Consider the following 22,219-nt stretch of genomic DNA (forward strand, 5'->3'; position numbering starts at 1 on the left):
CTCATTTGCCATTTATCAGCCCAAACTTCTAGTTTACATAAATCCTCCTGTAATATAAAATTGTCCTCCTCTGCATTGATTACCCTGCAGAGTTTAGTGTCATCTGCAAATGTCTCAGATATCCTCACAATGTCATAATTATGTTCCAACAAAATTAATTCTAATTCCTCCATTTTGTTGGCGAGGCTTCTGGCATTAGTATACACACACTTTATGTATCTCTCTGTACCTCTAATCTTTCTTAAATTATTAACTGTTCTAACCCCTCCCCCATGCCACCCCCACCCCCATTTTCAATATTTCTGCACTGACTTCCCCTCCTGTAAAAGGATTACCCTCCCCCCAGTCCCTGGTTTAAACACTCCTCCAACCTTCTAGCCATTTTCTCCCCCAGCACAGCTGCACCCTCCCTATTGAGGTGCAGCCCGTCCCTAGCATAGAACCTGTAGCCAACTGAGAAGTCGGCCCAGTTCTCCAGGAACCCAAACCCCTCCTTCCTACACCAATTCCTGAGCCAGTTATTAACCTCCCCAATCTCCCGTTGCCTCTCTGGTGTGGCACGTGGTACAGGAAGTATTTCTGAAAATACCACCTTGGTGGTCCTTGCTTTAAGCTTGCAGCCTAATTCCCTGAAATCATCTTTAAGGACCTTCCACCTACCTCTATCTTTGTCATTTGTGCCAATGTGCACCATGACTGCTGGATCCTCACCAGCCCCTCCCAGTAATCTGTCAACCCAATCAGCGATGTGTCGGACTCGAGAGCCAGGTAGGCAGCACACCATTCGATGATCCCTGTCTTTGTGACAGATTGCCCTATCTGTTCCCCTAATAATTGAGTCCCCCACTACCAGCACCTGTCTGGCCTGCCCTGCTGTCCTATTTCCCCCCTTACTGGAGCAGTCACTCCTCCGGCTTTCAGAGGACATTCCTTGCTGCAGCAGTGCTACCCTTGCACTGACACTCCCCTCATCTACCAACTTAGCAAACTTATTGGGGTGTGCCAGATCAGGACTAGCCTCCCTGGCATTCTTCCCTCTACCGCACCTTGTAACTGTCACCCAGCTAGCTGCTTCACTGTCCTGCAGCTCCAACCTAGCATCCCCCCTCATCTATCCAATTGAGCATCTGCTCAGTGAGCAGGAGACTCCTTTCCATATTGTCTATGAATCTCAGTGTTGCCAGCTGCACATTTAGATCCAGTATCTGGGCTTCCAAATGCACAATGTGCTCACATCTCGTACAGCAGTATGCACCCTCGACCGGCTGTTCAAGGATTTCATACACGCGGCAAGACGTACACTGGATGGCATTGGCAATAGTGGAGCACATCCTAATGGGGATTTCATCAGACAGAAAAGATAAGTAAAAATAAATAAAGAGTATTAATAAAATATAACAGTAATTCAGTAATACCTCCCTTGGAAACTCCCTGAATCCAAAGTCACTGAATCACAAGTCACACACTTAACACAGTCCGCACTTACGCTTAGGTCACACTCAGCTCATTCACACTCGCTCAGGCAGAAGATTTAAAAGAGATTTTTTTTCCCCTTTTACCAGCAAACCACCCTGCTGCTCAATGGACTTCCAAAAATGGTATACATTGTTTTATTAATTTTATTGTTCTTCCAGTTAAAAGAGAAAGGATGTAGCAACATGTTATATGATGATGTGGCCTCTAGGGATCTCACTACGTTGATGTGTGTACTATAGAGTTTAAGAACTTGTTGGTTAGTTGTTGTTAGCAGACATCTTGTAATGGAGGAATGCCTCACAAGTCTCATGTAATAAAAAGCCTGGTGATATCCAAGGAGTGTGATCCATGACAGAAAACAAATAACAGAACACTCATGTACCTGGCCATACTCCTTTGTTAAAGGTTTGGTATAGGTATACCAAACCTTTAACATTAGGAGTAGGGACTTCAGACACAGAATTCAGTCTGCTATAAATCATTCTCTGGCCATTCACTTTAATACGAAGCTGAGCTTCTGCACCTGAGAAAGACCACTGCACAGTGTATGGAGCTGTGTTATTTTATCTATGTATACTGGGTACATCCGATCACAGCAGGAGATGCAAACAGCTGACTGGTGAGGGTGCTGGACTGCAACTGATCTGATATTGTTACTTTATTAACATCTAAGTCCTCGATGACCCCTTTAAGATCATAAATTGCTTGATCCTTAAGGGGTTAAAATATATTTAAACCACATGTTAATTTGATTTTTAATGTCAGTTGTGTTATATATGTATATTTATTTTACCTTTATTTTTCTTTTAGACATGTTTTCTTTGGAAATCCTGCAAACATTGTGTTCAGATATATATAAATGCTACCAGGTAAACTCTAAATTTCATACATTGCTAAATGAATATATGAAAAATATCATACCATGATTTGAAATATACTGTGCTCAGCATAAATGAGTACCCCTCCTTTGAAAAGTAATGTTTGATCAATATCTCACTGAACACAAGAACAATTTCTAAACTTTTGACAAGACTAATTTTCATAGAACAAATTTTTATCCAATAACATGAAAATAAGGTTAATTATATAACTTTCATTGCAAAATCTTCAGTTTTGCTCACATTACTTGATTTAAAAATGAATACACCTCACATCAAAAACTACTACAGTGGGGAAAAAGTATTTAGTCAGCCACCAATTGTGCAAGTTATCCCACTTAAAAAGAAGAGAGAGGCCTGTAAATGACATCATAGGTAGACCACAACTATGAGAGTCAAAATGCGAAAACAAATCCAGAAAATCACCTTGTCTGAGTTGGCAAGATTTATTTTGCAAATTATGGTGGAAAATAAGTATTTGGTCACCTAAAAGCATGCAAGATTTCTGTCTCTCACAGACCTGTAACTTCTTCTTTACAAGGCTCCTCTGCCCTCCACTCATTACCTGTAGTAATGGCACCTGTTTGAACTTGTTATCAGTATAAAAGACACCTGTCCATAACCTCAAACAGTCACACTCTAAACTCCACTATGATGAAGACCAAAGTGCTGTCAAAGGACACCAGAAACAAAATTGTAGCCCTGCACCAGGCTGGGAAGACTGAATCTGCAATAGGCAAGCAGCTCGGTGTGATGAAATCAATTGTGGGAGCCATAGTAAGAAAATGGAAGACATACAAGACCACTGATAATTTCCCTCGATCTGGGGCTCCATGCGAGATCTCACCCCGTGGGGTAAAAATGATCACAAGAATGGTGAGTAAAAATGCCAGAACCACACGGAGGTACCTAGTGAATGGCCTGCATAGAGCTGGGACCACCGTAACAAAGGCTACCATCAGTAACACACTATAACACAAGGGACAAAGATCCTGCAGTGCCAGATGTGCCCCCCTGCTTAAGCCAGTACCTGTCTGGCCCGTCTGAAGTTTGCTACAGAGCATTTGGATTATCCAGAAGAGTACTGGGAGAATGCCATATGGTCTGAGGAAACCAAAGCAGAACTGTTTGGGAGAAATAAAACTTGTCGTGTCTGGAGGAGACAGAATGCTGAGTTGCATCCAAAGAGCACTATACCTACTGTGAAGCATGGGTGTGGCAACATCATGCTTTGGGGCTGTTTCTCTGTAAAGGGACCAGGACGACTGATCCTTGTACATGAAAGAATGAATGAGGCCATGTATCATAAGATTTTAAGTGCAAACCTCCTTCCATCAGCCATGGCATTGAAGATGAAACGTGGATGGGTTTTTCAGCATGATAATGATCTCAAGCACACCGCCAGGGCAACAAAAGAGTGGAAGAAGCATATGAAGGTCCTGGAGTGGCCTAACCAGTCTCCAGATCTCAACCCCATAGAAAACCTGTGGAAGAATTTGAAAGTCAATGTTGCCCAGCGACATGCCCAAAACATCACTGCTCTAGAGGAGATCTGCATGTAGGAATGGGCCAACATACCACGAAGAGTGTGTGTCAACCTTGTGAAGACTTGCAAAAAACTTTGACCTCTGTCACTGCCAACAGAGAATATATAACAAAATATTGAGATGAACTTTTGTTAATGACCAAATACTTATTTTTCACCTTAATTTGCAAAATAAATCTTGCCAAATCAGACAAGGTGATTTTCTGGATTTGTTTTCTCATTTTGACTCTCATAGTTGTGGTCTACCTATTATGTCAATTGCAGGCCTCTCTCCTCTTTTTAAGTGGGAGAACTTGCACAATTGGTCGCTGACTAAATACTTTTTTCCCCACTGTATATCTGGTATCTTGTATGACCTCCATAATTTTTAATGACAGCGCCAAACTAAGTCTTCAAGGCATGGAATAAACAAGTTGGTGGCATATTTCAACAACTATCTTCTTCTATTTTCAAAAATGACCTCTTTTAATACCTGGATACTGGATGGAGAGTGTGTTTAACTTCTCTCTTCAGAATTCGCAATATTTTGTTTGATTGAGTTCAGATTGGGAGACATATTTTGCCATTGAATTATTTTCACTCCGTTCTTCAGAAATGCAACAGTGGCCTTAGATGTGTTTTGGATCCTCATGTTAAAAAATTACACATCTAGCAATAGCACGGAGTTATGAATCCATCTTCTCTTTTAATGTATAGCAGTACATTTTTAAGTTCATGATAACATTAATGAAATGCAGCTCTCCAACACCAGGAGCACTTATGCAGCCACACATAAGGACTATGCCACCACCATGTTTCACTGTAGGCACCATACATTCTTCTTTTTTACTTTTCCCCTTTGTGACACTATATAGTTTTGAAATCATCAGTTTTAAAACCATTTATCTTAGGTATAGAAATTGTAGATGGGTTTTTTGTAAATGAGGTTTAGGAGAGGTTTCCTTTGTTGACGACTTCCATGCATGAAATTCCTCTGCAGTGTAAGCCATATTGTGTCATGGGAAACACTCACCCCGATTTGGTTTTCTACTACTTTAGTTAACTTCGGTGAACTTGCATGTCGATTTTCTTCAAACTTCAGTGGTCTGCCCAGATATCTCTGTGAGATGGTTGAAGCTCCATCTTTGTTAAAGTTTTGTATCAATTATACTACAATATTCTCACCGATAAGTAAAGCTTTGCTCATCTACTTGTGGCCTTCAACTTCCTTGTGTAAAGAAATTATTTTCTTTCTCAGGTTTTGTGACATTTCTCTTCCATGTGGTGCCATTGCTTACAGCATTAAATGGGAAGGGTTTTTTTGTTATCTAATGCCCTTTTATAGTCAATTGTCTGCTGGGTAACTAACCTTTTTAATTAATAATTTGACCTACTTGATGTTGAATTATTACTAATTAAAATTTTGCAGTCTGTACTTTGACTTTGCTCTTAAGACTTTCATTGAGGTGTACTCATTTTTGCAACATAGTCTTGAATTAATTTGTCAGGAAAATTACTTTTTTGAATGTGAAAAATAATTAAACTTATTTGCAATTAATGAGCTACATTTGTGGGAGTATTTTGTAATATGGTTTCCCATAAAAATGTTGATTCTGAAAGGAAATTAAAAGATTTCTGACAAATCTGTTGGGGTGTACTCAGTGCTGAGCACTGTATAAAAAAAAAAAAGTGGCCGACCAATTTGATGCCAAATAGCAGCTGTATAAGCAGGTACAATTTGACGATGCATAAGAAGAGGCAGAGAAATGTGTGAGTTAAGCAATAGCTGTCATTTCGAGTTTTTTAACAAATATATAATATGTAAAAATAATAATAGTTTAATAAATATTATTAGAGAAATCCTCCAGTTGGTCCTACTAAAAATGCTCTGTTCAGATGACATTTCTCCACTGTACAGTTGTGGCCAAAAGTTTTGACACCCCTGCAATTCTGTCAGATAATACTCAGTTTCTTCCTGAAAATGATTGCAAACACAAATTCTTTGGTATTATTATCTTCATTTAATTTGTCTTAAATGAAAAAACACAAAAGAGAATGAAGCAAAAAGCAAAACATTGATCATTTCACACAAAAGTCCAAAAATGGGCCAGACAAAAGTATTGGCACCCTCAGACTAATACTTGGTTGCACAACCTTTAGCCAAAATAACTGCGACCAACCGCTTCTGGTAACCATCAATGAGTTTCTTACAATGCTCTGCTGGAATTTTAGACCATTCTTCTTTGGCAAACTGCTCCAGGTCCCGGATATTTGAAGGGTGCCTTCTCCAAAGTGCCATTTTTAGATCTCTCCACAGGTGTTCTATGGGATTCAGGTCTGGACTCATTGCTGGCCACCTTAGAAGTCTCCAGTACTTTCTCTCAAACCATTTTCTAGTGTTTTTTGAAGTGTGTTTTGGGTCATTGTCCTGCTGGAAGACCCATGACCTCTGAGGGAGACCCAGCTTTCTCACACTGGGCCCTACATTATGCTGCAAAATTTGTTGGTAGCCTTCTGACTTCATAATGCCATGCACACGGTCAAGCAGTCCAGTGCCAGAGACAGCAAAGCAACCCCAAAACCTCAGGGAACCTCCGCCATGTTTGACTGTAGGGACCGTGTTCTTTTCTTTGAATGCCTCTTTTTTTCTCCTGTAAACTCTATGTTGATGCCTTTGCCCAAAAAGCTCTACTTTTGTCTCATCTGACCAGAGAACATTCTTCCAAAACGTTTTAGGCTTTTTCAGGTAAGTTTTGGCAAACTCCAGCATGGCTTTTTTATGTCTCGGGGTAAGAAGTGGGGTCTTCCTGGGTCTCCTACCATACAGTTCCTTTTCATTCAGACGCCGACGGATAGTACGGGTTGACACTGTCGTACCCTCGGACTGCAGGGCAGCTTGAACTTGTTTGGATGTTAGTCGAGGTTCTTTATCCAGCATTCTCACAATCTTGCGTTGAAATCTCTTGTCAATTTTTCTTTCCCGTCCACATCTAGGGAGGTTAGCCACAGTGCCATGGGCTTTAAACTTCTTGATGACACTGCGCACGGTAGACACAGGAACATTCAGGTCTTTGGAGATGGACTTGTAGCCTTGAGATTGCTCATGCTTCCTCACAATTTGGTTTCTCAAGTCCTCAGACAGTTCTTTGGTCTTCTTTCTTTTCTCCATGCTCAATGTGGTACACACAAGGACACAGGACAGAAGTTGAGTCAACTTTAATCCATATCAACTGGCTGCAAGTGTGATTTAGTTATTGCCAACACTTGTTAGGTGCCACAGGTAAGTTACAGGTGCTGTTAATTACACAAATTAGAGAAGCATCACATGATTTTTTGAACAGTGCCAATACTTTTGTCCACCATCTTTTTTATGTTTGGTGTGGAATTATATCTAACTTGGCTTTAGGACAATTCTTTTTGTGTTTTTTTCATTTAAGACAAATAAAATGAAGATAATAATACCAAAGAATTTGTGTTTGCAATCATTTTCAGGAAGAAACTGAGCATTATCTGACAGAATTGCAGGGGTGTCAATACTTTTGGCCACAACTGTATATGGTAATCTTAAGTCTGTGGCAGGGCCTCATCTTGAATATGGGGTACAGTTGTGGAAAATAAGTAAAACAATCAACTGGTATATGAACTATTGAATAAAAAAAAAAGTAAAATGTACTAAGTGATACTTATGTAAAAGTGATTCTATCATCAATATTGGAACAGCTTTTTTAGTAGATTGCCAAATAGGATGGAAGATTTCTCTTTTAAAACAAAAGGTTATAAAAATAGTTTAGTCAAAAAGTTAATTGACTTCACATGGCCAAGGACAAATGGAATATCAGTTATTGTCCTTTCTGAACGATGCATAACCAGAATAGATATAGCACTATATAAGTGTTTGGTGTACTATGCTCACCTGACATGGTTCCAGCGGGGTATTGTACATTTGCTGCCCAGTTTGTCACTTTCCTAGGCAATTGATTTCATCCTTCTGCTGAGTTGTCTGCACGACACCTAAACATTTTCCCAGTAACTCTTGAGGAATTCTCTCCTCGTGCTGTGTGGCATGGCTACCCAGCCATTTATTACTTTACATTTTACTTCAAGTAGAATTGGTCCAGATGACCAGCAACAGCACAATATCACAACAAGTTCAGTGACCAAGAGGAGCGAACAGGGCACTACTTGAATCTCCATGTAACACCTGTCTATTACCAATTATTGCACTGTCCACACGGCTTCAGTGTGCTTTATTCGGATTTCTCTTCTGTATTCTGACCCTATGTTTGAACCTAACACTTTGCTCTCCTTTGAATGTTTTTCTGGATTTGATCTTGGCCTGTTTGATATCCCTTTTGCCTTCCATCTCTTACTTTACCCCCCTTGTATGTGACCCCAGCTATACATCTCAACACTTCCTTAGTTTCTGATGTTTTCATTGTCCCTGCTTCACTGGTATTGACCAGACTTGCTGACCATTCTATTCTCAATTTACTCCATCAACCAACAGCTACTCCTTGGATGCAACCCATAGGCCTAAATAGCAAAGGCCAGGTACCAGATTAGGGAAGAAAGAGTGAATACTACAATTTCATTGGAAATTGTTAAGAGGAATGGCCTGCAGCATGTCTGAAACCCTATTAAGACATGGTTCCCTGTACCACCTGAGCACTAACTGTGAAGATCAGGGGTATAGCTACAAGAAGTGCAGGGGTTGCAATCGCATTGGGGTCCTGGAGCCTAAAAGGACCCAAAAGTCTCTTTAGCCTATATAAAAAGACCAATACGATCAAAGACTTGCAGTAATTGGGGGACCCGTTACAGCTTTTGCATTGGGGCTCATGAGTTTCCAGTTAAACCACTGGTCTGAATTCCAGCAGAGGGGCACTTGTGGAGAATATTATAATTTTGTGGTATGAATAATCCATTATTCATAAGAGTTGCACTTTTGCCATTGTGCATTCTAGCTACCCTTACCTGACTGCTGAGACCAACAAGCACCTTTAACGAAACGGAATACCTCCCTCCTATAAAATGACAAATAATGCACATGACACATAATTCCTTTCGTGATTGGATTCGGCCACAGCTTTTTTAATTTTTATTCTCACAAATAACTATTCTATTAAAACCGTAAACAATGTGTAACATCCGGGATCCGAATCGGTATGCATCACCTGCTCTTGAAGCTTCCTCTTCAGTTTCATTCTCTCCAAATTGATAATTTTTAGCGCCATCTGTGACTTATTCATTTCACTAAAACATAGAATTTTTCCATGAAGTAAAACAAACATTTTAACAACCATCATAAGGGAGGGCAGCTCAGTCAGCAGGTACCAGGAAGAGGCAGAACAGAAGCAATATGGCAGTGTTAAATAGGGAACAAAGCCACCATAGTTTACGTAAAGGGGGAAGATGATGTGTATCAGGAAGAACAAACTCAATACAAGGATGCTGGGTGGGTGGACCAATCAGGGGCAGAACACCCATAGCTACCACCGCAATCTGCTGCTCTAAAATTATCCCTGCAGTGATGAGCCTACTATAACTATGGGTGAGAGAATCAAAATGAGGGAGGGCGTTTAACCTCAATATTCTCTGTGCTCAATGGGCTGAGCAGTCCGGGACCCCTTCATTATATGGCTTGTGGTCCTCAAGACTGCTGAGACCAACAAACATATTTAAGGAAACAGAATGCCTCTCTTACCATAATAATTCCAAGTGGATGGAACCACGGACAAGCGAATCAGTGACAACAAGCATTCATTATAAAACACTGTTGGAGAGAAATTGCGCAATAGGGTTTTATCCGAGATAGAATAGTCAAACGCAAGTAATAGCACTCACCAGATGGAGCTTAGGACAAGCATTGGAGAGATTTGCTGCCACAGATCCACAGATCCACGAGGTTCCGGCCGTTGAGAATGCAAAATAGGAGAACGTGGTCAAATTCTGCGCTGCTGAATAACTGCAGTCTAAGGGTATTATTTAAAGTGGTCTTTATTCAACGCTTTTCAGAGTATCAAAGAACTCCTTCATCAGGAAACACCATATACATATATATTCTCAACAAGCATTCATTGGGATCAGCCACATCTGTGAGGGGCATGTCCTGCCCTCTTTGGAAGCCTCCGGTATGAGGCAACGGAACTCTTGCCAACAAAAACATGAAACGGCATCAGCATAAACATTTTTAACTCTTGGTACATGTCAAGCATGGAACCCTATATTAAACTACAAAAAACAAAGAACCAAATTTCTAAGCAAAGCCAGCATGGGAGCAGAAAATGAAATGTGTTATGAACTGGTCACCGAGGAGGATGGCAGGAATAGGCTAGGCCACCAGGAAACCAAAAATGTTGGTAACATAGCGGATTGCAGACCCCTAATCCTAACAACACAACTAGCAGTAGCCGTGGGGCGTACCTACGATGCCCCAGACGCCTCGGCACAGCCGGAGAACTAACTAAGCCTAAAGCAAGAAAGGTGAAATCTAAACTGCCCCGGAGAAGAACCCCAAAGGAATATATAGCCCCCAAACATATATCGTCAGTGAGACAAGATGAGGCACAAACACAGGCAGAAAATAGACTGAGAAAATGTTGGGGCCCAAACTGACTAGATAGGATAGGAAAGGAAAGATACCATCTGCAATCACGCAAAAACCCTAAAAATCCAACACATCTTATGTACAAAAAAACACTGAGGTCTCACGACCTCTCCCCCACTATATCAGCATTCTGGTGTGAACTGGCAGCAAAGCAAAAGAGATAATATAACAGGGGACTGAACAAACTGACGCAAGCTGTAACATATGGAGCGGGGTCCAGCACTGCCCCAGCAGGGAGCACGCTGATCCCTCACAGCAAAGCAGAAAGAGGCAAAACCAGATCAGATGCAAAGGATTAGCAAATGAACAACTTAACTGAAAAATGCAGGATCAGGCAGGAAACAGCAGACCTCAGAATGCACAGGAAGAAAACTAATCACCAGCAGCCACTGAAGGAAGCCTGCTCACTTAAATACTCCAGTCAGTAACCCCTAATTTCCAGCCCCGACTCAGAAGTCAAATCGAGATAGTTCACAACAGAAATGGTATTATTAATGCTGTGAACAACATCCAAATTGTCGGTCCAAAAACATACCTTTCTGTTCTTAAGCATCAAAGCTTGACTGCCACTATAGTCGGAAATAATTCCAGGAGCATGAGGTTTCTGTACCGACCAGTACTAACCCATTCGTCTGGCCACTTGGCAGTGCACCACTCAGAACCATGAAGAGCCCCAAAACCGACCGATCTGGAAGAATCAGTGAACAGTGTGTCACGCTTGCGCGCTGACTGGTAGGCGTGAGCCAGGGGGTTGTGGCCCCACTGTACCACAAACCAGACTACCCTGAAAGGGGCGTGACTAGGACAGATGCCTTGGTTTTCACTGGAGCCTCTGATGGTGAGATCAGGCTTGTGAGGCAGGCAGCTGCCAGGTGCCACTCCAGGGTGATGTCTGCCTGTGGCTGCTGATCCCACTTGGGGAGACGGTGGCATGGCTGAGACACAGGCAGGCACGGCAAAGGCACAGGGCAGCCTGGAATGGCAGAGACACAGGACAGGCTGGCACAGCTGAGACACAGGGCAGGCTGGCACAGCTGAGACACAGGGCAGGCTGGCATGGCTGAGACACAGGGCAGGCTGACACGGCTGAGACACAGGGCAGGCTGGCACGGCTGAGACACAGGGCAAGCAGGTACGGCTGAGATACAGGGCAAGCAGGTACAACTGAGACACAGGGCAAGCAGGTATGACTGAGACACAGGGCAGGCAGGTGTGGTGTATGAAAGAACAGGTAGAGACCTGTTCACACAGCAAGTGCTGGTACTGCAACAGACAGGAGGGCATGGAATATGACAGAACAGGTTTGGACCTGTTCACACTGGAGGAGCAGGTACGAGTACAGACAGGAAAGAGTGGAGAATAACGAAACAGGTTTGGACCTGTTCACACAGTAGGGGCAGGTATGGATACAGGCAGGAAGGAGTAGAGAATGAAGGAACAGGTTTGGACCTGTTCACACAGTAGGTGAACCGCAAGGCTGCGGAACCAGAACTAAGCAGAGAGAGGGAACACAAGGAAAGACACAGCAAGGAAAGAAGCCAAAGACAAGAAGACTGACAGACCGAGGTAGGACAGAGTTCAGACAGGGTAACAGTACGAGACCAGGTACAGGGCCAAGGACACAGGGAACAGAGTATACACAGATGCAAAACAAGGCTAGGTGCAACAGCATAGGGACCAGGAAATCCTGTCTCCTGGAGGGTGGCAAGACAGGAACAAGACAAAGCTAGGACAAAGACACAGAGACCAGGATATTCTGCCTCCTGGAGGGCAGACGGACAGAACCAAGCAAGGCTAGGAGTAAGACCTCCAAGAAGGAGATACACAGAAGAGGACCTGGCAGGCTCAGTAGCAAGATACTAACTGAGTTAACACATTGCACAGGCCAGGTTCAGTGGGTGGAGCAGCCCTAAATACTAGAGGGCTCTTGGTAATTGGTCAGGGAGACATTAGAGAGGTACACCCTGACTCCATAAAACTCCACAAGAACCAGTGAGTTCAGGCGCCACCCCCCCCCCTATACACACAGCCAGAAAACATGCAAAGAGCAGACATGAGACAAAGCATGGAGCTGGCAGCAGACAGAAATCACAGCATGGCCTGGAGCACTGAGAAAGTTGGTGAGTGGGGATTGGGAGGCCGTGCAGTGATGCCAGCAGGGTTGTTACACAGTGATAATTCTCTGTTTGGTACTTCCGCTGCCTGACAGCAAGTAAGGCCATTATACTCAGAAAGAACCGCCACACATCAAGGTCGTGCTTCATGGACTTTGTGATGCTCATGCCTAGTAATGTTCTTTGTTGATAAAGATAACCTCCACAAAAAATCACGTCCCATTGGCATGACTCGGCATGTGAAGGCAAGTAGGCCCAGAAGGGACTGAATTTGTCTCAACGATACCTTTGAAATGGAGCAAAAACCACGAACCAAGCTCACTAGTTTCTCTATCTTATCAGCTGGAAGCATGAAACTATTTCTTCCGAATCTATCTCTATGCCCAGGAAGAAAAAGTGGCATGTAGGACCGGTTGTCTTCTCAGCGAAAAGTGGGACACCGAAACGCTGCATTAGGTGACTTAAAGACTCAAGGAGAAATTGGCACCCACTGGTATTCCGAGGGAAAATAAATAAAAAAGAGTCCAGGTAATGTAATAACTGCTATGAACCCAGTTTCGTAGTGTACCACCCATTCCAAATATGAGCTGAACAACTGGAAGTAAAGGCATGATATTGAGCATCCCATTGACAAGCAGGTATTGTAATACAAAACCCAGTCTAAATAGCATAGATGGTAGCAATCTGGATTTACCATGAAGAGGCGGAAGGCTGACTCAATGACAGATTTTTTACGTAAGTGCCCCCGAGCCAGCCTCAGAGACTAAAGAAACCGCCTAATTGAATGTTACATAGGCCACCGACGGGTCTTCTTTGGATATGTCGTCATTCTCTGACATGCCTCTTGAATGGGAAAGATGGTGAATCAAACACGTTTATCTCTTTTTCTGGGGACAAAACCGTGTGGAGGCACCCTCAGGTTAGGAAATAGAAGGGACGAGAATGAACCTTTGAACTGGCTCAAGGTCACTTCTTTCTCAAATCTTTCCTTTATCATGCTGGGTTCTCAATGGATGATTTTAAATTGCGCTCAAAGAATGGCTCACTGGAATAAAAGGAATGAAAAAACAAGCGTGAAACCAACGTGCAATTCCTCTGCTGCTGACTTCTTGGTGTACCGGGCTAGCCATGGAGACATCTCGACCACATTCACTTCAGGGAGGATGGCTGACCAACTGATTGCCTTACCTGGTTTGCTGCAACAGACTGTTGGATGCTGACCTCCACAGGCGGAGCATTCGTGCTTGTATTTGCAAAAGTCGTAGAACCTGCAGTGACCCTCATTAAAGAGCCAACATGCCCCTGGTTTTCACACGGCCACTGGTCCCTGAGAGGAAGGAACAGCAGCCGCAGATGGAAAGGGGGGCGTCCATTGAGACATCATATGCTGAAGCCACACATCTGTGGCTTTTACTGCTTGCTCAATATCTGACTTTATCACTAGGTGCTTATGGAACTACTCATCATACTTGGACCAAGCAGTACCACCATGTGATTTATATGCATTATAAACTGAATCCATATAAATAAACAGTTCAACACAGCATTCAGGATGCTGACCCATAACACAACACAGCAACGCGAAGGCTGAGATCTGTCCTTTTTTGGACTCTGCTCTTTATCGATCATATTGTCGATCGTATGCTGATCAATGGAGATCAAAGACCAAATAGCTACATATTGGTGACACCAGATTTTTTCTTGTGAAGACCTGCTTTAGGCACGGCACTGCTACAGTTGGTTGAACCAATTGGGGAGAGAGTTTCAACGGTTTTAATTTTGACAGCAAAGCCCTAATGGTTGATACTAATTCACCTTCTTTCCCCCCGGAATCTCAAGCCCCAGTGAAGTTAAACTCACAGCCTGACGGAACTTGCAATGACGCTTGCAGGGAATTCGGGACTACGCAGGGTTGACTGTCCAACAGTGATGGCTCTTGCCTCTTACACTGGCTTGACCTACCCAAACTGCAGGAACTGTCACATGATGATGATGGTGAACACTAGCAAGATGATCTGGACCATTGCGGCTTCCGACTGCTCCTGGATTATCTGGAGGAATGTCTGGGTCCGAGCTATCTGTGTCCAGTGGCTCTGCTGCGTTCATGCCTAGCAGAGCTTTAGGAACCGGACCAGGAGCATGAACTTGAGGGAGCCTTCCTGCGGCGCCTGCATGACACAGCACCAGGAACGACAGTGTGTGGAAATCTTTCCCCTTGTGAGCTGTTAAGAGGGGGTTCAGAAAGAAACAGCTCTCAGCTTCATTACTAACTGTGGGGTGGTATGAGAGAGGCTGTAAACCCTTCAATAACCTGTGTAGCAAAAGGTAGTAAAGGTTCCTCAGCAGTTGCGGTGCTCCCCTGATTGCCCATGACTAATGGCACATCAGCACCACACACAGTGGACAGCGCTGAATGAAATGCCGCTGGGGAATGGCTATACTATGTACGTGGGAGACCTCAGACACCGACTGCCCCGATGGTCTCCTGCTCACCTCATCTAAATTGCGTCTCCAGGCAGAAGCAGGGGGGCTTGGGCTAAACCTTTGTGGTCGGCAGGATTGCCGTGCGGACTATCGGTGCCCATACTAACCTGGGCGCCCAAAGCTGACTAGGAAGAGAGGAGATGGAGCCTCAAGCTTGGCCAGGAGGAGTGGTAAGGAACCATGCCCTTTCGCCTATATGCACGGTCGTTGAGCTGCCACTAACTCTCTGTCAGCCATAATGCTCAGTCAGCAGGAACCAGGTAAGAGGCAGAACAGAACAAATATGGCAGTATTTATTAGGGAACAAAGCCAACTTAGCTTGAGTAAAGGGGTAGGGGTTGTTGGAACAGGAAGAACAAACCCACCCATGGCTACCACCGCAATGTGCTGCTCCAAAATTATCCCCGGAATGATCAACCTCCTATAACCATGGTTGAGAGAATCAAAATGAGTCAGGGCATTTATCCCCAATTTTCTCTGTACCCCTGGATTTAGCAGCCATGGACCCCCCTCCTATATGGCTTGTGGTCCTCAAATATTTTGATTTCTGATACCTTGTCACCTTTCTCACCAAATGACTAGTGGAGAGCTACTCGCCAAAACTGAAAATTAACTTTTGGATAAAACAGACCCCAACTTTCCCAGATTTCATGCTCCCTCTCAGATTCATAGTGCTGCTTTGATCACTGTGAAGAGGGAAAAACTAAATTCTGATTTCATCTGATGTTCTTGAATGAGTCAGAAAAATAATTAAATGAACCGCAATTCGATTCTGAATTTTATGCTACAATGAAAAATCACATTGCAAAAAGAAAAAACAACAACATTTTTTCTATATTTGACTTTGTAAACATGGCTGTATAACAACTTTCAGAGCACTAATGGATCACTCCTAGTTTTCTTTTGTAAAATTCTCCCCAAGCATATTAAGCACGTGTTTACAAGTTCTACAACTGAAAAAGATGGCTTAAAACAGATTAAATTCTTGCATCAGATTCTAATGCTTTTTGATTCTTAACAAAGAATACTAATGTATCAATTCAACATGTATCAACATGTGACAGGAGAATTAAGTAAAGATTTAGTTAAAGAACCATTGCTCTGATCAAAGAGTTTATCCTCTTAATATATTGCAATCACATTATATAGCACTGCACATTTACAATTGCTCATTTTATCTTTCTACCCAGCTAATTATTCTGTTTTCTATTAGGTCTATGACATCACGTGATTAAAAATTGACTAGCTGAATTCTTGTAAGCTCTATGTAAAAAAGGTCAATTTTCCCTGTATGAGTCATGAGTCACCACTGCAAAAGTCACTGGCTGGAGGGGGGAGGAGCGGAGCAGCTAAGTCAGGAGCTGAAGGGAGGAATGATTTCTGCAGGGACAAGAGACTTCCTGTTTCTACATAGAGCAGAGAAAAGAGAAAAATTAGCTGGGTAGAAAGTCAAAATGAGCAATTGTAAGTACACAGTGCAATATAATATGATGATTGCAATATATTAAGGGGATAAAAACTTTGATGATATGAGTGCTTATTTAAGAAACATTACTGGCAGGATTTAAAGGGACTCTGTCAGCACAGAATGTTCAAACCAAGAACAATCACTCGGTGCTCCATGTTGTGGCCAATAATTAAAATACACCTTCACTTCTACTTGTTTTCCATCTATCTCTGTCCTTCTCTGGCCCTATGAAGCCAAAGCAGTCAATCAAAGAAGAGGAGGGTGAAAATTGAGGGATATCAAGCAGTTGGGAAGGAGTACTTAAATGATTTGCTCTGCCATGAAGCACCGAGGGCTTGTACTTTTTTTGAACAGTCATTCTGTGTTAACAGAGTTCTTTTGATTACTACTTGGTTCTAAAAGGGAACCTGTCAGCAGGATTGTGCCCAGTAACCTACAGACAGTATCAGGTCAGCACAGTTATACTGATTAAAATGATAACTTGGCTGATGAAATCCATCCTATGGTTGTTGCTTAAACTTTATTTTCAGTTTTTAGTTAATGATATGCCCGTGCCCTGGGAAGACCTGTGGGGAGGGGGGTCTTCATGTTGTGCTCTGAATAGGTATTTGTGAGTGACAAGGGAATCTCCATTTTGGATTTATTAATTCAGGCCCAATATATTGTCTAGAGATCTCCCTCCACACCTGAAGTGGCCCCCACTCTTGGGAAAAGTACACAGATCCCCACAAGAACAGAACTATGCCATTTGGCCAGAGAATTAGAAGTCATGTGTTAATGAAGGCAAGGAGGCACAGAGCTAGGATCCCCTGCTGTCTTTTGTGCAAGGCATACAAAATCAATTACAATTAGCCATCAAGGGAAAGCCCCAGACACTTGGGCACTGACACCTAGAGATGAATTATGAGAGTACCGTGTAGTCAAATATACCACCAGAACCCTGGGAGCCCTCCACACGCACCCCTGCATCCCATATTTCTCTTGCAGCCCTGGATACCGAGCTATTGAGACTGGCTCTCCAGAACCTCTTAGCTGACCCAAGTTTGGACTCTCCAGATAGGTCCAGCCCCTTCCGCTAGGAAGTTATGACCCTTTCTAGATATTGGGAATTATTTCAGCTAGGAGGTCAAGGGAGGAGAGTTCAGTCTAACCCAGAGGGGCGGTGGCAAATATAGGAGGGGGCGAGCTAGGGATTAAAAGCTAGCTAAACACCTTTAGCCTTTCGTCTTTGTTCTGCCATGGAAGCCACGTCACGTCACGTGTGGAGACGGACCAGAAACTAAGAAGGTGCCTGTCGATGCGAGAGCTTCCCCTCATCCACAAGTGATAAGAGACGGTAAAGTGACACATCCAACTAACTTCTACTCCCAACCTGTACTCTACTTTTATCTGTACTTCTGGCTGTATTATCTGTATATTACTCTGTATATATTTTTAGTATCTAGTGCGCCTTTCAGCATTTAAAATATCAATTAATTTTGGGCTGTTCTTTTATTTTGAAACCTGATTTCCCACTTCCGACAGTTTGGCTAGTACTTATACGTTTCCTGAGGGTTGGATTCTGACCTGATATAAGCTTGCTAACGGACCTGGCTTATATCTAATGAGGAACTGGTGGCAGCATACCGTTCTGGTGTTATTGGGGGAACCTGGCAGTGACGGATTGGAGGTCTATATATATATTCCCGGCCTCAGACTGGTGATATATACTGCCCTCACTGCAGAGTGCCTCGATAACCAGTACCTGACAGGGCAGCCTCTCCGACGACTACTTATCCTAGGTGCAGTTCCCTGACTAATCTGAAGATAAGGGGGATGCCAGAGAGCTGTGACTGTGTAAGCTTTGTCACAGATTGGTGACGACGGAGGATAACCGTTTCCCCCGACTCCCTCTCGTGTATGTGTTTTCCTCACAGTATTCATAATGCAGACTGCTAACAGGTCACTGATCCCTCACTGATCTGCCCCCTAGTTTGCATAATGAATACCTGCACATACTGAAGAAAAGAAAAAAAAAAACTTTCTGCAGGCAGACGCCATCCGTGGCACCTGCTCTGCAGCATAATTGCATGTTTAGTGTCCTAGTAATAACTGATCTTAATGTTATTGAGCAAGTAAAAAAAAAATCAATTTGAAAATGGCACCTGCCATGCCTGCGCAGTAGCAGCTATCGGTGTGTATAGAGATCCGATAGCTGCTATTGTGCAGGTGCCGGCGGCGCATCTTGCTGGAGAAGAAAAAAAAATCCTCCTCAAAGATGGCGCCGCCCACGCCTGCACAATAGCATGATGGATTTCATCAACAACGGAAACATATTGATCAGTATAATGGTGCCGACCTGACACTATGCATAGGTTACTGTGCACAATCCTGCTGACAGGTTCCTTTTAAGTGCCACAATAATACTATGTAATGAGATTCCTGTGTAACACATTACACACAGACATTTGTGACAATACTAGCAAAAAGTATAGTAAAAACAACTATTGTGGAAGAATCAACTGAGCATTAATAGCTACAGTAAGTATGTTACTTGATCGCAAGTTCACTGATGTTCTTTGTTAGGCTGGTTTCACATTAGCGTTTTTTCGCGCAGCGCATCGTGCGCTATCGGGCGCATGCGCCATGCTCCCCTATGTTTAACATGGTGGGCGCATGGTCTAGCGCTTGCACACATTCATCAGCGTTTTCGTGCACTGCGCTTTTTCCAGGTGTGCGCCCAGACGCGTTAGACGCTACATGGTGCATTTTTTGTTCTGCCCAACCTCGTCAAAAAAGCACATGCCGGAATGCGCCAAAAAAATCACATTACAGTCTATGTGGTCGCTGGCGTGCGCTTGGTCATGCGCACTCCAGCGCTTTTGAGCACATGCGGTTTTTGAGTAAACAATGTCTAGACACTGATTTAAACCACCTCCTACACAAAGAAACATTGTATGGGGGTTATGTAGATAAAAGAAGGTGTTTGCAATGGCAGACCACTATCTACAGAAAGCCTGGAGGAGACCATACAGCCTGCAACAGACCAGAGACATTATTTGGATCAAAGCTGCAGCAGCAAGAATGTGAGTATTCTTAAATCTAATGTCTGCTTGTCCTTTCAAATGTATTATGTACTAATGCCTTTTATTTTTTTATTGCAGCATGTCTTCTGGATCAGAGTACACACCGTCCAGTGATGAACTGGCCCAAGCAGCCAAGCAGAGTGTGATGTGAGTATCTTCCTGCCCTACATTTTGGGTAAGTATAGCTGCTGCACCTACACATGTGTAGAATTAATTTTTGTTCTTTTTCAGACATCATCGGACACGGTATCAGAATCCGCAGTGCAGGAGCAGCCAAGCCAAGTCCCGGCGGGGAGACGGGCTGTAAGTATAGACTGACTTTGATGTTTTTCATCTTCAATCTTTCTTCTTTTCTGCATCTTTTTCTATCTTTTTCATTCACAAATTTTTCCAAGATTATGTTTTTTTTTTTGTAGGTTCCACAACGGGATGAAGAAATCTATCTGGACAACGAGGCCCTGATTCGCTGGTCCAGGAGCGTGTCCCGTTGTGGGACAGCTGTGACCAGCAGCTCACGAACACCACGGTGAGCTGGCAGCTCTGGAATGAGGTGGCTGCAGCGCTGATGGATGGCTGGGACACTGCGAGTCCAAGGGTCCGCAAGGATTTTCGTAAGTATTTCATTGCTGTGTGATGCCGCATTGACTCTAGGGCGTGATGACACAGGTGTATGTCATGCTAGATATTTTCTAGCATGGTAGACAATTGTGTTATCATGCACAACAGTGCGTGCATTGACTATTGTATTGCAGTGTGATGCCGCAGTCACCTTGGCCGTGATGACACAGGTGTGTGTCTGCTAGATATTTTCTAGCATGGTACACAATTGTGTTGTCATGGCCAACAGTGAGTGCATTGTATATTGTATTGCATTGTGATTCCGCAGTCACCTTGGCCATGATGACACAGGTGTGTGTCATGCTAGATATTTTCTAGCATGGCACACAATTGTGTTATCATGGCCAACAGTGAGTGCATTGACTATTGTATTGCTGTGTGATGTTGCATTGACTCTTGGGCGTGATGACACTGGTGTGTGTGATGATAGAGATTTTGCCACTGGTCCACCTTCTTGGAGCACCACCACCAAACCTCCTGCTAGGAGCAATGCCACAACTCCTCCTAGGAGCACTGACACCGCCACTACTCCTTCTAGGAGCACCGCCACCACTTCTCCTTCTAGGAGCACCGCCACTACTCCTCATTCAAGGAGCACCACCAGCAGAACCGCTCCTCCTGCTAGGAGCACCGCCAGCGCTCCTCCTCCTAGGAGCACCGCCACCACTTCTTCTAGGAGCACCGCCACGACTCCACATTCTAGGAGCACTGCCAGCACTCCTCCTCCTAGGAGCACCGCCACCGACCCAACAGAGCATCAGCAGCAGAGGGGTGACCCCATTCCCATTTTTTGTTGAAAGTCACCCAAGTTCCATCTGGTCCAGCCACTCAACAAGGTCAAAGCGGTCACGCAGTGCCAAGAGGTCTAGGCAGGAGACTCCAGGACCAAGAAAAAAAAAGAAACCCAAAACTTTGTCTGTCCCTCCCCCTCTCCTCCTAATGTGTCTCACCCTGCCTCCAGTTCCATCCCTGAGCTCCCTTCCCCCACTATTTTTGTCGCCCCTTCCCCTAGAACCCCTTCCTCGCCTTCCAGCCATTCCTCGTCTCTCCACACCCCCAAAGTTCCACATCTTCCCCATACATCATTCCCAATAAGCCCCCTTTTCTTTTTGTTTTTTCCAATAAATGTAAAATTCTGGTTTCCCATAATACTGTTTGGTTACTGTGTCTTTCGCCACCCACACACACTGCGCCATACACACACTGTGCTGTACACTTTGCGTTTTTGCCACCACATAGCTCCATTACTGACACATGTTTCTTGTGTCATTCCTGGAGATATGTGTAGTCAAAAACACAAATATATGACTTGTGTTTTCACCACCATTAGTGTCTTCAGTCTGCTAATATTTCACAGACTGAATAGAGGGTGGTGGTGAGTGCAAGGCATATCTATTGTTACTTTGCCAGGTATCATAAAGAGTGAATTGAGGATGGTGTGTTTTTACCATCATCATTTCACTATTTGTGACACAAGGCCAGGGGATTCTAGATATACCTTGTATTAACCACATCCTCTATTCAGTGTGTGTTGAATAAACTGAAGAGATGATGGTGAAAATAGACGTCATATGTACAATACCCTGACCTCATACCGTAACTATTTATCACACCTAGGCAGGTGAAAACACATATGAGTTAACGTGCAGCGTCGTTTCAGTCTGCATTATCTATTTCACGCAGACTGTAGCGATGCTGCAGTTTAATTCATATGTGTATTCACCTGCCCACGTGTGATAACATTCTGAAGTCAAGATACTTTTGGCGTCCTCACTTCAGCATGACACCAGGCCTGGGGATTATAGAAGTTGTATAAACTTTATTATCTCTCCAGTCTGCGTTCATACTCCAGCCACAGTGTTGATCCTACAAATAATATTTATAGTCACATGGTCAGGTGTCATAAAGAGTAAGTGATGCCAGTGTGTTATGAATGAGTCACCGAGGAGGAAAAAACAAAAAGCAAGCTAAGCCCAGAAAACCA

General features: G+C 43.6%; 1 protein-coding gene across 1 annotated transcript in view; it reads left to right on the forward strand.

The window, feature by feature from the left end:
- The window catches only part of LOC141099879 (proton channel OTOP2-like), a 171,205-nt gene that overhangs the window by 68,539 nt on the left and 80,447 nt on the right, over positions 1 to 22,219 (forward strand). Inside the window, exon 3 of the mRNA XM_073587954.1 lies at positions 2,287 to 2,345. Within this exon, the coding sequence (XP_073444055.1) occupies positions 2,287 to 2,345 (59 nt within the window). The remainder of the gene's footprint in view (positions 1 to 2,286; positions 2,346 to 22,219) is intronic.

Source organism: Dendrobates tinctorius, unplaced genomic scaffold (assembly GCF_039654945.1).
Source record: "Dendrobates tinctorius isolate UK_male_01 unplaced genomic scaffold, ASM3965494v1 ptg000103l, whole genome shotgun sequence".
Classification (NCBI taxonomy): Eukaryota; Metazoa; Chordata; class Amphibia; order Anura; family Dendrobatidae; genus Dendrobates; species Dendrobates tinctorius.